General features: G+C 39.5%; 1 protein-coding gene across 1 annotated transcript in view; it reads left to right on the top strand.

The window, feature by feature from the left end:
• The window catches only part of SPAG17 (sperm associated antigen 17), a 108,414-nt gene extending 93,848 nt beyond the window's left edge, over window positions 1-14,566 (top strand). The window contains exons 38-48 of the mRNA XM_084501145.1: window positions 568-670; window positions 1,075-1,128; window positions 2,194-2,296; window positions 2,915-3,011; window positions 4,298-4,396; window positions 5,184-5,335; window positions 5,803-5,972; window positions 9,507-9,567; window positions 10,844-10,997; window positions 12,087-12,215; window positions 14,441-14,566. Of these exons, the coding sequence (XP_084357271.1) occupies window positions 568-670; window positions 1,075-1,128; window positions 2,194-2,296; window positions 2,915-3,011; window positions 4,298-4,396; window positions 5,184-5,335; window positions 5,803-5,972; window positions 9,507-9,567; window positions 10,844-10,997; window positions 12,087-12,214 (1,121 nt within the window). The 3' untranslated portion in view covers window position 12,215; window positions 14,441-14,566. The remainder of the gene's footprint in view (window positions 1-567; window positions 671-1,074; window positions 1,129-2,193; window positions 2,297-2,914; window positions 3,012-4,297; window positions 4,397-5,183; window positions 5,336-5,802; window positions 5,973-9,506; window positions 9,568-10,843; window positions 10,998-12,086; window positions 12,216-14,440) is intronic.
• The last annotated feature ends 1,124 nt before the right edge of the window (window positions 14,567-15,690 follow it).

Here is a 15,690-nt window from a genome sequence, read left to right as displayed (position 1 = left end):
AGCTACAATTAAGTACAACGTAAGACTGCTGAAAGTAATAAAGGTACCTGAAAGCCCACATTATTTTCTTCACCTGGAGACAGAGACCTGGCATGTTGGTTTCCACTCAAAGTGACTGAATGCGAGCAACTTTTCCTATTCACAGGTATTTGATTTGTGTCTTGAAAGAACATAAATATATTTCAGGAAATACAGTGTGGAGGTTTGAGCTTAATATGCTTCTGTTTTTTTTCTACATTGAACTGAATTTTGCCTCTTATTCCACAGTAATAAAGAATCTGTAATTGGCCTTTCTCATAAAATTGCTTATTGACTGTACAAGACAGAAGAATCGAGGTTTCTCTTCAACTGGCTCTGCAGTATTATCCTGGCAATAAATCTTTAATTTGATTAAAAGTACAGGGATGTAAATAATAAGGACTAATTTTATCTTCACTGCTTTTAAACCATAGGTTTTCATTAAATGTTAGAAAGAAGCATTAAAAATATATCCTTTTACATGTTATTCATAACAGTTACAAATGTTTAGGATAACACTTATATTAAGTAATATTCTATACTCTGCAGCTAACATAACTGAGCTATATGAACATGCAGTCGCTTCCCAATACCAGCATCACACAGAGAAGACAGTCACTAAGCAAACAGAGGAACAGGAGCAGAGTTTCAGGTAGGACAGACCAGTAAAAGCTGATGTAAATAACATGAAGGATGGAACCAAGCTGACTGTCATTAAGAACCAGGACCTAGATCTCTAGATACATATCACAATAGCTTTTCCTATGATTATTTTGTCCCTCTATGCCTCTTTTTCTTTATCTGAAAAATGTTTGAAAGTTTGTCGGAAAAGGATTTTGTGGGTTACTTTGGTTGAATAATACAATAAAAATTAGGAGTTGTGCAAACAATTTTGCTGCAAAATATACAAATCTAAGTCATGAGTCCTTAGTTAAAATTAATATACTTCATAAAGAGCATTTCTTTCCAGGGTTATCTTATAAATGTGTTTGTGCTTATAAAACATTATGCTAGTTTTCTCATTTTCACTTCTTTTTTTCCTTGCTGATCATTCAGCAAAAATGGACAAACATCAGCATCCAAATGGCAAAGCAAACTACAGGAGTACAGGTATGAGTATTAGTAGGACAGAAAGTTAATTGTTTTAAGAGCCAACTTATGTCTACATTTGGAAAGATTGTTATTGTTTTCACCATTCATTCACAATGAACTTAAAATATTTTGACAGCTATTTAGGTCATTCACTGTATCTCAGATTATACAGAACAACCTGAAATGGTGATGAACTAGGATTATGATCTTTCTTGATTTTGTGAGAGGTTAAATAGCAATTGAAAACAATGTTCTTCCCTATTATTTCTTAATTACTTTCTAACTGACTTGCATGAGATAAAAATCTTTTTATATATATAATTTCAAATTTATACTTTACTATAACATTTTCCACTATTTTGCATACAATTTAAAGAATATATATATCTATATATCTGTATAGCCAGCACTGAAGAATATCATGTGCAGTTCTGGCTCTAAAATCAACGTCAAAACTCTCAATAATATTAAGAGGGTGAGGATTTCTGCAAGTCATTGAAACAATAGTAGTGTAAAAGTGGACTAACTCAAGCTGAAAACATAAGTGGTCTTTATTCAGGTGAGTTTTACCTTCAGAGGTTTGAACAGCTTTTTCTGAGTATCCACAGAGCCATCAAGTTTTTCTGTCATAAAATGAGGAAATTTGATTAATTTTGTTTTATAAATTTTGGCAATCATAATGCATCTAAACACCAATCCTCAGGTTTAGATATTTGTTGGAAGATTCAAAAGGCAATATATTGGCAGTCTTGGACATGTTCCACAAGGTTTAGAGAACTGGAGCATGTTTGGAGGAGGAGCTGTTTGGAGCAGCGAACCCACAGTCCATACACATTTTGATCAGCCCCTCCATAAATCAGTATCTGCAGAGGACTTTGTCTCTGCATGCCAGACTAGCCCCTTCTCAGTTACTACTGAGAAAACTGCAAGAATATTGTTCAGTGTGATTAACCAGAAAACAAAATGCCACTTGCCACTCTACTATTTCGCAGTGTTTCGGACATAATACTGAAAAAGAGAGTGAACTCAGTTATAATGCTTTTTTCTTTCTTTTCGTTACTAACAATGACAAAAATTTCTTAGGAAAGAACTTGATGAAGAAAAGGAAACCTTAATGGCAATAAGAAACAAAATAATTCCTCCATATTTTGAATCAGAATGGGGCAAGGCATTTCTCTCAAAACAGGTAAAGGAACTGAAGACTAGATATGTTTATGTGAGGCCAGGTAGCTTCTGTCATCATCCCACAAAGACAGTTATGGTTTTACATCTCAGCCTCAAATTATCTCAATAAACTGTTACAGAGGACAGTTGTGGCAGAATTAATACTGGGAATTATATGCCCTTGTCAAAGGAAACATATCTTGGAGATGGTGTATATTTACTGAGGCCAAACTATGTAGATTCCTTATTTAAAGTCTGGAGACAGTCTGATTCAGAACAGATGCTGAACCTTGGGTCTTTTCATTCACCCCTTGAAACCTCTCTCTGTTAACTGGAAAGGAAATCAGTAAGATTAAACCACCCATGTTAACTGGAGGTGGCCTTGGGAACTTTCCTGTTGTATTCTCACCTGATCAATGCTCTGAGTATAAAGTATCTTCAAAAACATACTTTGGAATCCATGGTATACTTATAAGTACTATTCTTACTACTTAGGTTCTCCTTATTTATTTCCATTGCTTTTTTTTTTTTTTTTTTGGGGGGGGGAGTAGGGGGAGAGGAGAAGGATGCTATTTTTGTTGTTTTGTTTTTTAGTGTTTCTGGTTAGAATACCTAAGCTCCCTTTCTTCCTTTTCTCTAGTTTCCTGATGTGGAAGCACTGTCTAAGGAGCTTCCTCCAGTTCCAAAAGTAGAAAGTGAAAATCTCCTTTTAGAGACAATCAAAAACCCCAGGACAGGTAATTTGAGCTCTACTGTCTGGTAACATTTTAATATCTTCTTTCTTGTATTATTCAGTTGTCTCATTCCATACTGCAGTTAAATTTAAGAATAAATTATCTGCCCATATGTATTCCGGCATTTTGATACATGAAGTGCTTGGACCACAATAACCATATCTATTCTAATACATGAAACACAGCAGCATTCCCTGACACTGAGATACATCAGTATGGACAAAGCTGTCTATGCTAGTAAATTCAGTCTCCTCAAAAAAGATGATCTTTTCCTTAGCCAAAACTCATTTATCCAACAGTATTTCTGGGGGGACTGCTCAATGGCACAGTCAATATCATTCCAGTGTTCAGCAATTTAACCATATAGATTAACACATTTAAATATCTGGGCATGTTCCTGTTTAATCCGCTGATACTGATGCAGTCTATGAGATTTCGATGTTTCATGTGTTAAAAAAGCCTTTACAGGTATCACTGAATATAAAAGCACCATAGGCTTTGGATGCAAAGTTGAAGAATTGTGCTATGAATGTGGGGGTCGATGGATAAAAAATGCTCAAGAAAACCTTAAGTGAAATAAACAATAGTCAGAAGTGGGTGAGCAAGAAATGGGAAGGCCAAGTTTGGAAAAAGACTAGTATGAGTGCAGGAAAAAGCTGAGCGATGGTACAAATTGTGAAATGAAAGGGGAAGAGCAGAAGCTTGGGGACTGGAGCAGAAAGGATGTGCAATAGGAAACATGCAGGGTAGTATAGTTTAGAAAAATACAGGGGGAAAGCAGTGACTGAGGGTAAGCAGTGTAAGAGTCATCTGAGGTTTAATCTTTACAGCATGGAGAGGAATACTTCAGCTCTGTTTGAAAAGCATCTCTAGCAAGTACTGAGATGATGTAGTGAGATTAAAAGTTGTACACAGCAAAGAATCATATTAGGAAAGCATTCCTCCATGGAGTTTTATCAGACCCCTGCTAGTTCCCGTATTTCCTCCTTTTGCAGTTACCAGAAGGCCTGTGCTGGATTGTTCATTAGACCTTCCTGACTTATTTCTCAGTTAGCCAGAGAACAAGAAATAAAGTATCATAAGATACATATTCTTAAATTATCTTTGTTGCCTTGTGGAGCAAAATGTTACATGCAGAATTTTCATAGCCTCTCACAGTCATGTAAACAGTTTTCAAAGATTGTCTAAATTAAGGTGCCAAATACGTTGGGATTTTTTTCACGTGTTTATTAAAACATTGATGATTGTGAAAAACACTTGTCACAGTATCCCATTATTTTTTCCTTCAGTATCTGAGTGTCTTAACAGCACAAGTGATTCTTCACCTTCTCCTGGTCTTCTGCTGAAGACTCCTTCAAAGCATAGAAAAGGTTCCAGCAGCACAACAGGTAAGGCTGCCTTCCAGAGTGGTGTTTGGAGTAGGTTGATTTCTGTTGTCTTATAACTTGACAAAGTATGTACAGTAGAAATTTGAATACAACTATTTCTGTTCAGCATTCTGAAAGTACATTTGAACATAACAGGCAGAAAGGGAGAACACTATAAAAATAATGGGCAAAATTCCCTCCTTTACCCTAGCAGACTGCTATATGGGGATGGCAGAACTGCAGACACAAGCAAGCTATAATTCCTCCCCTAAAACATTTCCATTGGCCATTGCTGTGCTCACTCTGTCTGTGTTATACAACGGAGCACAGTTCAAAGATGACACGGTAGGGGCTTGGTAGATGACGTGGTAGACCATCTTAGCTCCAGAATCAGAAGTATACAGGTAACACACATGAATGAATTGTTGTATTCAAGATAATAAATCCTGCTAAGAGACAGGGATTACTAGCTAGTTGTGCTTACAGACCAGCACTGCTTTGGGACCTAGACTAGAATTTGTTGCTATGTGGACATACAGATTTGGCTTGACCAACCTGGGTGTTCATTGTGCAGTCTAGGCATGCCTTTGGAATAGTAATGTCCTCAAATTCAGTTTCAGTGCTTGGGGTTTTTGTACTTCCTCTTCTGTTTTTAATCACTTCCATAGGTGTTTGTATTTTCACTGCATGTTTCCACTGTGATGCTTCCAAACTATTATTAAATTTTAATTACTTGCTAGCATTTTTTTAAATGTACTTGGAATTTGGTGCTTAGTTTTTTGTGCTTTTGGAAATATTTTCTTTCTAGATCTAAGCAAGGCTGAAGGGTCACAAGAGATACCCTTTCAACTTAAAGTTCAGAGTCTGCTGGTGAATGTTGCAGGACAGCCAAGAAAAGAGAAAGTGAAATTACCATCATCACTCCAGGGAAGAAAACCAAACTCCATACCACATAAAAAGGTAAAATAGCATCTTTTTTGTTAATACTAATATTCTCTCAGTCATGTGTTTTGCATAAAATCTTCATTCTGGAGCAATACTGGACAATGTTTTGAATCTGTCTACTGAAACAATAGAGCTTACATTTTACACATAAATTTACTAGCCATTCTAAAAGTAGCTTTCTCCTCAGCTACTAGGGACCACAGGCACCCACATGAAAGCACTGGTTGCCAAAAGTGTATGCTCAGTTCCCCTGAGATAGCTCAGTGGCTTCCTAGTACGTCCAAAAACTCAAAGCACTATAAATTTGCAGACACTATTAGAAGTACTTAGCTTTGCTTCTTCAGTTAGGGTGCCTTTTTGTAATTTTTCAGCATGAGCGGGCAGAGGTTAAATGTAGGTTAAGTTAGGTTTAGTAGCTCTGAACCCAAGTTGTTGGCCACCAACTTTCTCTGTTGTCTAATACTTTAATTCTGTTTACAAAGATAGAAGATCCTGCCGCAGGAAAGGTCAACATATCTTCTCTTGCAACAACAAAATGGAATCATTGTGGCTTCCATCTCATTCCACCAAGAGTGACGTTTGGAGTACTAAAGGAAGGCTGCACCTATGCAACCACTGTGATTCTGAAGAACGTTGGTATAAACTTTTCAAGGTTAGTTCAAATTCTTAGTAACTTGTTTTACAACTGTCATAATTTGCACCACTTGTTAACTGTCAACCTTTTCATATGAGAAATATAAAACAACAAATATTATTTTTATATTTAGAATCATTGATAATGACTGAGTGGGTTGAGACAAGGTAATATTAGGAATACTTCAGCGTTATTTGCATATTATTGTTATTAGGAAGGTGCAAATCAGTAATGAACAGCAGGTCCTATATGCATAGGCCTAGCCCATAGCAGATGATATACTGGTTCTTACTGAAGTTCTGAGGTTTAGGGACTGGTATTATGTTTGGCTTTGCTGGAGTTGCTGCTGAATGCTGCCTGTCTGACAATCTAAATGGTCTGATTTGTATTCAGGCAGCCATGTCTTGAGCTGCATTGAGAAACAGATTCAGCGGATAAGGATGATATAAAGCATTTATTTGTGCACGTTTCCTTCACTCAGTATCGCCCCTATCAGTGAGTGAGAGAAGATAGCACTGCATTATGTTCCAGCATGGTGAGGATAAATCCATTTCTAGGTCTGCAGTCCAGCAGTGCAGTCAGCACTGCCTGACAAAGTACAGGAAGTTATCAGATTTACCCAGCTGCGGTTTAGAAGATATACAAATACAGTAAGAAAATGCTTATGACTGCTTTCTTACTGTGATAGACTTCCCCTTTGGGGTGACTGCACATATGTTTAATTTAATCACTCTTGCATAAGCACTGTTCCAGAGTTTTTACTTGATCAGCATTCAGGCAAGTGTGCTTATAACCCCTGTCCTCCCAGCTGCCACACACGTGACAGAAAAGAGGGCCAACCATGTTCCTTCCCCTCAGCTCGCTCAACTGTACTTGTCTTAGCTGTGCTATATGCACCTTGCTTTTTAGCTCAAGGAAGAGCCTGCAATAATTGTCTTTGAGTACTACAGTTTTTGAGCTTCCAGCTAGGATTTGTCACATCAGCATAGCTTCAGTTGAATGGGTAGAATCCCACTGGCTAGTTTCAAGAATCGCAGTAGTGAGATTTTTTTTTCCATTTCAGATGGCTCCATATCCCCAAAGCTAAAACCTGAGACTATTTTCTTTATAAATTCATCTGTTCTGAGATAGCTGTTCTTGCCAAAGTATGCCAATGTCACTTTCTTAATCCCACCTATCCTCCATTACACCCTGAAACTGGCAGTATTCCGTTTATACTCTTTATCAGGGAGTGTAATGATGGGACAAGGGGTAATAGCTTTAATCTAAAAGAGGGTAGATTTAGATTAGATGTAAGGAAGAAATTATTTACTCAGAGGGTGATGAGGGACTGGAACAGGTTCCCTAGGGAAGCTGTGTATGCCCCATCCCTTGAAGTGGTCAAGGGCATGTTGGATGGGGCTTGGAGCAACCTGGCCTAGTGGAAGGTGCCCCTGCCCGTGGCAGAGGGGTTGGAGCCAGGTGATCTTCGAAGTCCTTTCCAACCCAAGCAATTCTATGATTCAGCAGTTAACTGAAGGCTGCTGCTGTTTATGGTTGGGCCAGAGGATCATGGAGGTCTTTTCCAACCTTAATGATTCCATGACTCAGGCCTATCTCAGCCAGTTGTCCTAATGGACAGTTACAGACTACTCTCTCTGAATCACAGAGTAAGCCAGACTTGGACCATTCCTGTTGTATGGGCCTTTTTTTTGTACTAGACCAACAGATCACAGGAGAGGGGGGCTAACTGGAGGCAGGGAAATAAACTTCCTACCGTCACGTTAGCCTGGGTCATTCAAAACCTGATCTGTCTTTTTAGCATTCATGATATAGCTTTCAATTCAACATTAGCACTGATTAAGGAAAATAGAAAGGAAAGCATTAAATAGCCTTAGTCTTGGGTGTGCAAGTGTCACATCCCTGATGGCTGTACCTTCTAATATTGTATGTAATTTCTTCGGAGCATTCTTCACATGAGCAAGCACCTGTCAAACTTTGCTTTTCTGCATGCAGTCTGATGTCTTTGAAAAGACAATCAAGATTAAGTGTCACAGTGACACTATCTTAGCAGTCACAGCATCTCTTTACTATGGTGCCACAGAGCCAGAGTAACATAAACATAGAGCATTTACCTCTTATATTTGTTCTTCCTCTTTGAATTGCAAACTATCATCAAAACAGAAACTCAAGGGAGATACACCCAGCTGGAATCCTCCTGGTCTCTTGTCAACTAAGTCAGTCAACTGAGCACTTTAGAAAACTGTTCAAGACCAGCTGAGAGACTCTTATACAACTCCTTCCATCAGAATGGAGGAGGCTAAAATAAAATAAACCGAATTAGATGTGGTATCAAAGGGACATTTCTTCTTTAATGCACATTTCAGCATCATGGTGCATGCTGATAATAAATCAGTAGGTCATATATCAACATCATGTGGCTCAAGATGTGCATGTTATGTTCTTTAGATACATGCAAGAGCACTATATGGAGACAGTCATGGAAAATACCACCCTCATTCTGATAAATCCAGCTTAACCTTTAAGTCTTTTACTAGCTACTTGGAGAAGTGAACTAAGTGAGTAGGTGCTGCATGACAGCAGTACACACTGATGGGTTGGCCATTATGGCCCATGGCCACCATGTGCTGAAGCATTTTCCAGGACAGAGTCTGTAGTTTACATGTCTTACAAACTGTCTACACTGTTGCCTTTAGATAAGTCCAGTTTCTCTTAACAGCCAGCACTCCATGAATTACAACAGCCAGTTTATAATTCTGCCAGAGCTTTCCTTAAATTGGAGCCATGTACTGAGCATGCCTCTTCTACTACCTTTGCTTTATCACCTTCTTCTGTAAGAACTGGTAACTTGTTCAGGTGGAAATGAAAATCACAGGGTAAAGTTAAAAAGTTTGTTTGTTAGGTTTTTACAAGCCAGAGCCACAACAGAACCTAACTATCTGCATAGTGTTGATTAAGCAAAGGGACAAGGGAATGTCCCATCACAATGAGCTGGAGCAAGGGAAGTTGCACGCACGTGGCAAAAGGACTGCACAGATATGAAACAATCAATGAGAAATGAAACAAAACTACTGCCTTAGTGGATACCATGAAATTAAAGAGGCTCATTTACGTGAAATATATACCAGGATCGTGCTTTACAATAGAATCACATCAAACCACATCAAACAAAGATCAGTAAGGACTTCTGGGTGTGCAATACACAGGTGTTTGTGAAAAAGATGTAAGTTCAGCTTCCTGTGTGTATCCAGGCTTAAGCTGCAGATGTTTCACGTCCTGTTTTAAGGACGAGGCAGAGTAATGAGCTCTTTGGAGACTTGCTTTGGCCCATTAAACTGCTGCTTTGGTTTTTTGGTAGAAACCTGAGCCTTGGCTAGAAGCCCAGGAATATTGCTGTAACCAAAGTTGTACATTGTGATGGGAAGGATGATCTAAAAAATTCTGCTGTCATTTACACAAGCACAGGAAAAGCAGATGGCCTGCTTCCCAGCTGTGCACTCTGCTTTCTTGAAAGAGATTCTAGCAAAACTGATTCTCTTCCTATTCTGACAGGTTTCGGGTGAAGCAACCACCTCCGCACACCGGACTGAGCGTGATGTACACACCAGGACCTGTAGGTTACACAAAAGATCTTTTGTTTTAGGCTAGACTCACATGGCCCTCAGGCCATCTAGAGATCCTCCCATATCAGCTGTCTGGGAATAGAGCAGGCAGTTATTTTGTTATAGTTATACATATGGTTATATATTCAAATAACTTGAAAATTATTTGAAGTGATGCTACCTTCTGCTGTCTCCGTTGCCTTCTACCAAGTACCCTATTTTGCCCTGAGACTCCAAGTCTCAAAGCCTGCCCCAGAATGCAGAGGAATAAACATGCTTAATTCGGTGGAAAGCAGAAGGTCAAGCACCAAGGTTAAAGAGGGATTTTTTGATACAGACTGGATACTCTGCCTCTACCTCCAAGTTTTTTCATGGCTTAAGGTATTTGTTATAGCTGCTCTGTCTTATGCCTGGACCTTTATGCCTACCCTGATACCTGTAAGAGTTGAACCTAGTGAGCTGTTGCCTTAGCTATTCTTCCTTTTGCTTGCAACTATCCTCCACCTTATCCCCTTTTTATCCATCTATTTTTATGCAACCACCCTCTGCCTTATCCTCCACCTATCCTCTTTTTATCTAGCAGAGCACCGCAGCATGTGAAATTGTCCCATTAAACAAAAAGCTTTCTTACTTTCTGCTTTACTTTAGTCTCTCTCTTCACTTGCATGTTATATGTGAACAAATCCTGTTCAGATACTTGGGCCAGTATCCAAACAGCACCCAAGTAAATACCCATCAATATCCTTGTCCGTGCTTTTACAGGCATGGAATAAAGAAGCAATACCTTGTGCAAGGAGTCAGTGCTAGAATACAAGTTAAATTTTCTAGTCTGGAGCCCCTGCCACAATCTGACACTTAAGAAGGCTAAAAGAATTTCCATTCTCTTTCCCCCTCCACACATCCATTCATTTGTCATCTCCCCTTTCTCCCTCATCTCTATGTTTTTTCATTCTCTCTCAGCTGCCCTCAATTCCCCTTTTCTCTCTGGAATCTAAAAGAAAAATTAAGGGGAAAAAAATGCAAAGAGGTAAAAAGAACACCTGACAATTTCCTTTCAATCTGCAATGTGAAGAACCACTGTTTTGTGCAGACCTTTTTAGTGAAGCAGATACTCAGTAACTGGCAAGCACAAGCATTTGTGCTGGGCACAACTGAAGATGACTCAAAGACACAGAAGTCTTTGATTTCATCAGAAAACACAGAACATGAACCAACTGTAAGCATTGCTGGAGGGGGCTATGAATGAAACATGCACCTTACCTGTGAGCAATCCTCTGTCTCTCCTAGGTGGCAGCAGGACTGCAGGTTGAACTGGAGATAGAAATTTTCGCCATGGTAATTGGAGGGGAAGGTACTGACGGTTGTGAAGAAATTTCCCATTATATTGAAATATTAACAGAAACAGAGACCATTCTCCTGCCCGTGAGAGCAAATATCCTTTGTTGTCTTACCTCTCACCCTCCGCATGAACAACTAGCATCCACCTTGAGGACTGTCCACCTGTCAAGAGCTATAAGCATCGTTTCCAGTGCAAGCTGTAGTGTCCTTTTTGGGAACACCAGATGGGTATTTCCCAAAGCATAACAAATGAAGAATTTAGGATTCTGGCCCAAAAAGCCACTTAGATAAAGTAACAAGGTTTTGAAAAGCAGAGAAAGGAAAAATAGTAAGACCAGAAAGATGTGGCTTTTAAGTAATAAACAGAAAGTGTAAGAACTCTTTCCCACCCCTCACTGATAGTTTTTTTATAACAGTTTTGAACGTATGGTAGCATCTGATGGTACAACCTCACATACTAAACAGATAAACAAGACAACACCCATGTCAGCAAATAAAGGAGCACAGAACTGCATGAATGCTGCCTGAAACAAGCCCAGTGGGTGTTCAATAGACTTTTAGTTGTTTGAGGACAGAGGTAGAGTAAAAAAAGTAACAAAGTCAAGAACTATTATTTTTCTTTCCCTTGTGCTCCAGACCTCTCCTCTCAGGAGAGGTCTTCTTGAAAGCTTTAAAATAAATAGTAAGGTAAGATGCACCCAAACAATCATCATGACAGAAACTTTCAGTCTTAGTAAGGGACACCCTTACCAAAGAAAGGAAGAATTCAGGATCCTTTGAGGCTGACCAGAGTACTAGGGTAATGGCAACTGCGCTGAGGCTTCACATGCTCTGGAAGTTACATTGAAACTCTGCGAATTTACTTTGTTGTGATACGAAGACGTCTTCTTTGTCCATTATTGTGGAACTGAGCTAGACAGGATTGGTGGCACAGCAGCAAAAACAGGACTGGGTGAGTGGGAGTGGAGCAGAAACTGTCACACACTTACAGACCTCCAAAACAAGCACCCTTCCCCACTATTTTACTTGCCCTTTGATCTCTGAGCTGAGGTCAGTAGTTCAGATTCAACTTGTTTCACAGCCTCATTTCCAGAATTCCTTCCAGCCTCCACCCATATTCTTTCAGTTATATAATCGTACAGAAATTTACAGAAACATACAGATCCTTAACGCAATATCCCACCTGTGTTAGCCACTGACATCTATGAGTGCCGCCCACAAGGATACCCCCAGGGTGGGATGGCAGCAGCAGTCCGGCCAGTTTCTACAAAGCCTAAGCCGCGGTTCCGGATCACACTACCCAGAAAACTTTCTAGCTAACGTAAGTACTGCATGCAGTGGTCCCAGCTGTGAATTAAATCACAGCAGTTGTACCTCCTCTGGGCTTCTTAGCCACATCATCAACAAACCTCGTGGTACTGACAGCAAAGCTGCCATGCACGCACCACACACGACATGACATGAGAAAAGGGAAGCACTGGATGGCATCATTAACAAAAAGACTCCCTGCAAGAGATTTACGGATTAATGCAGCTGTTCTGCTCAGTGGAGGTACTACTCATAGCAGAGCCTCCCTAGTTGTGTCCTTCACTTAACTGCCTCCACATTAAACAACTCATTGAGCCTCCTGGCAGCAGGAGGCTAGATTTATTGCAGTTAAGCCCTAATAAATCAACCTCTTTTTAACACTCTTCGCTTTCTAAAACCAAGTCTTACTGCTGACCCTTTGACACTGACAGCAAGCCTAATAAGGGACAGCAGCTCTACACAGAAATAATGTGACATCCTCCAGCACACACAACCCTCTGCACACATTTCATACAGCGTGTTTCTGTACCCTTAAAGAATCAGATTCAGTATACAGAGAGCAGACGTCTTCCCTGCCAACAACACAGCCTTATTGGGGAATTTCTCCTCAAACCACCAACCAACATGTTTAACATTAGGCTGGTGTTTCATCTAACCCACATCAACTCAGGTGCTCTACAATACAACCACTGGTGACGGTTCATAAACAGGATTTCTATGGATGTTTCTTCTCTGCTTTGCTTAGAGTTCCCATTTGTCTCATATCTTTAACACTGACATCAACTTTTTCTTTCAACTTTAACATCTGTAAGTCTGTCATGTTATCTAACAAGTCAGGAAAGAAATCCCAGCTGTATCTCATTTCCTCTCTAGAGGAAAGAAAGACCGCATCGGTCAGTCCTCAAAAGAAACTTCAGAGACATGCACCTCTGACTGCTGCATCTGCTCTAAGACTGCCCAGAGTACTTCAAACATAGCTTTCTTTCCTGTTTAAGTATCTTCTTATCCTTTCAGTGTGGAATTTTACTCCCAGAGTAACAGACCGCTGTAGTCTAGGAAAAGCAGTGAATTTAATGTCTTCCATCTTAGCAGCTTACAAGCTGTAGTTCATCAGTGAAGGCAATTTAGACAAACCTCTCTCACTCTGCTTTGAAATGGAAGAGAACACTCAACCCAGTCAGTTCATATTTCAGCGAGACACCTCGCTGTCCCAACTCAGCCCACTACAGTCCTGCACTAAAATACAGCTATTGGATCATCTCTGTACACCAGGTATACACCTTTTCCTCTCAAGCCTAAGCCCTGAAAATTCTGATCAGTGCCATCTCCCATTAAAATTTCCAGGTGGAGAGATACTAACATCACAGTAACCTCTTTTGCCATAGCCAGACCTCCTTCCTGTTCTAAGAAAGTCTTTGTGTGAGTTGATTGATACTTCCTACTGAATTATCAATTATTATTTGCTACACCATGGTACCCAAGCAACTGAACCAAATGCCTCTTTGAACATTCTTCCTCCCAAAAAAACCTGAACTCAAAACCATGTCCAGCTCCAACATGTCAAAAAATTGATTGGTTGGAGTCACAGAATACTGACACTCCTAGGTTAAGTCTTGTACTCCGTTAAATAGTCCTATTCAGTCACCCAGAATAGATGTAGTTAAGTCTTTCTTTGCAGAGGCACATAACTTTTTTAATTTCCATCATATTTCCCAGGTGATTATCACCAGAGCCAATATGATTCTCTCCTATGAGACCTCAAAACTTCCCAGCAATACTAGAACTGATCACGAATTAGCCATACCTCCTAGCAGAGGCCAAGAAGCAAAAATCACTGAAGCAGCATAAGCTGCTCAAATTTAGTAATTTATTATATTTTCTTAGTTATTTCTCATATTTAAAGGATTTCACGAGGATTCTTTTAATATACTCAATATGAAATACTGCATAGGAAGCTGCCGGTGAATGCCTTCAGTATTTCCAAGTAGACTGCCAGCCTGAATCCCTGGTCATTTTTATTCCACGCAATTTATGGAATAAAAAACAAATCCTTAATCCATCTTAAGCCTACGCAAGAACACTTTTTCAAGTTATTGCCCTCCAACAGCAACAGCATAGACCAGTTCTACTGAAGGCAGTCTGACGTTATTACTGTGTTTCAATAACTGTACAAAAGTAGGGTTTTTTGTTTTTCTTTTACTTCTTCTCATGTTAACTTTCTCTCCTCTTTCACTACAGGTCAGAGCCCTGGAAGAATGATGTAAAAAATCGGCAATAGTGAGTTACCTGAATTTTAGTCTAATGTTATGGAAATATTCCCAATGTAGACTTTTTTGTTTATTTAATCAAAATAACACGAATAAAATTTTTTTCAGTCCCCTATTAATGGGAAGGGTAGTCTGAAAGTTACACTGCCTTCTGTCTGAAATGTGAACAGCAGAATGATTCTTGTATTTCAGCCCCAATAGTTCATAATCTGAACTTCAGAAGAGTGCTGAGTGCATCCTGACAGGTTTATTTTGTTTTTAAAAGGTTTATTTTGTTTTTAGAAGCGATTACGTTTCTACAGCCCATACTGAAGCACCTGAAATTTTTTAAGTACTGAGCAGCAGGTCTCACTGAAGTCAACAGTGACTCTGAGAAAGAAGCCATAGCAGGAGCTGCTGATCTGCTCTGGTCTTCTAATTCCAACATTTCTCCTTGCTTTCACAATCAGAGCTTAGCTTTCTGTGCACAGACCGTTCACCTACCTTTAATTAGCTTCAGACAACAGGTGGGGTTTACAAGTACACAAAGTTGCGCACTTGACAGAGGAATTCTCTCCATATCCTCTTGTTCACTGTCAGACATGATTATCTTCAAATGTTCATTTTTTCCATCATGGAAGATGGAAACACGTAGAGGTAGCATTTTCCCATTTTTGTTCCTACTTACATAGTAGTGACTAAAAGAAATATCTTAGTGTCTTTAAGAGATACCTTATTCACACATCCCAGTGCAGTTCTGCTTTCTTTTTATGAATTTGTTTCCAATGAATTGTTTTCCTGTGCTTCATCCTTTTTCACTATGTGACTGAGAGATGGGGAGTTTTCCTTGATAACAGATGACTTCTTCTCTCAACACTTCACAGTGACTGAGAATCTCACAACTGGGGATTAAACAAGAGCTTTCACCAGTGTGAAACATAAATGTCAGTTTCAAACTCACCCATCCACAAGAGTTTGTGGCATACATATTCCAATTATAATTTGACCCTGCATTTGCAAGTGATTTCCTGCTCAGGTTTGTAATTCCAGGGGATTTCACCAAAGGAACAGGTAGCTGAGGTATCCCAGTCTACCAGACCTCTGGGAGACCAGTTGTAGGTACAGACTGGTCACGAGATACAAATCAAAAAAACAGAGGGAAAGTTCAAGGGGAAGCCCATGTTAGCACCTATGGAAGGGACTTCCCAGCACCTCAGACACCTTTTCTTCTGAGATTCTTCT

Source organism: Aythya ferina, assembly GCF_964211825.1.
Source record: "Aythya ferina genome assembly, chromosome: 1".
NCBI classification, from domain to species: Eukaryota; Metazoa; Chordata; class Aves; order Anseriformes; family Anatidae; genus Aythya; species Aythya ferina.
The sequence above is the reverse complement of the archived record's forward strand: the minus strand, read 5'-3'. Positions and strand labels throughout refer to the sequence as shown.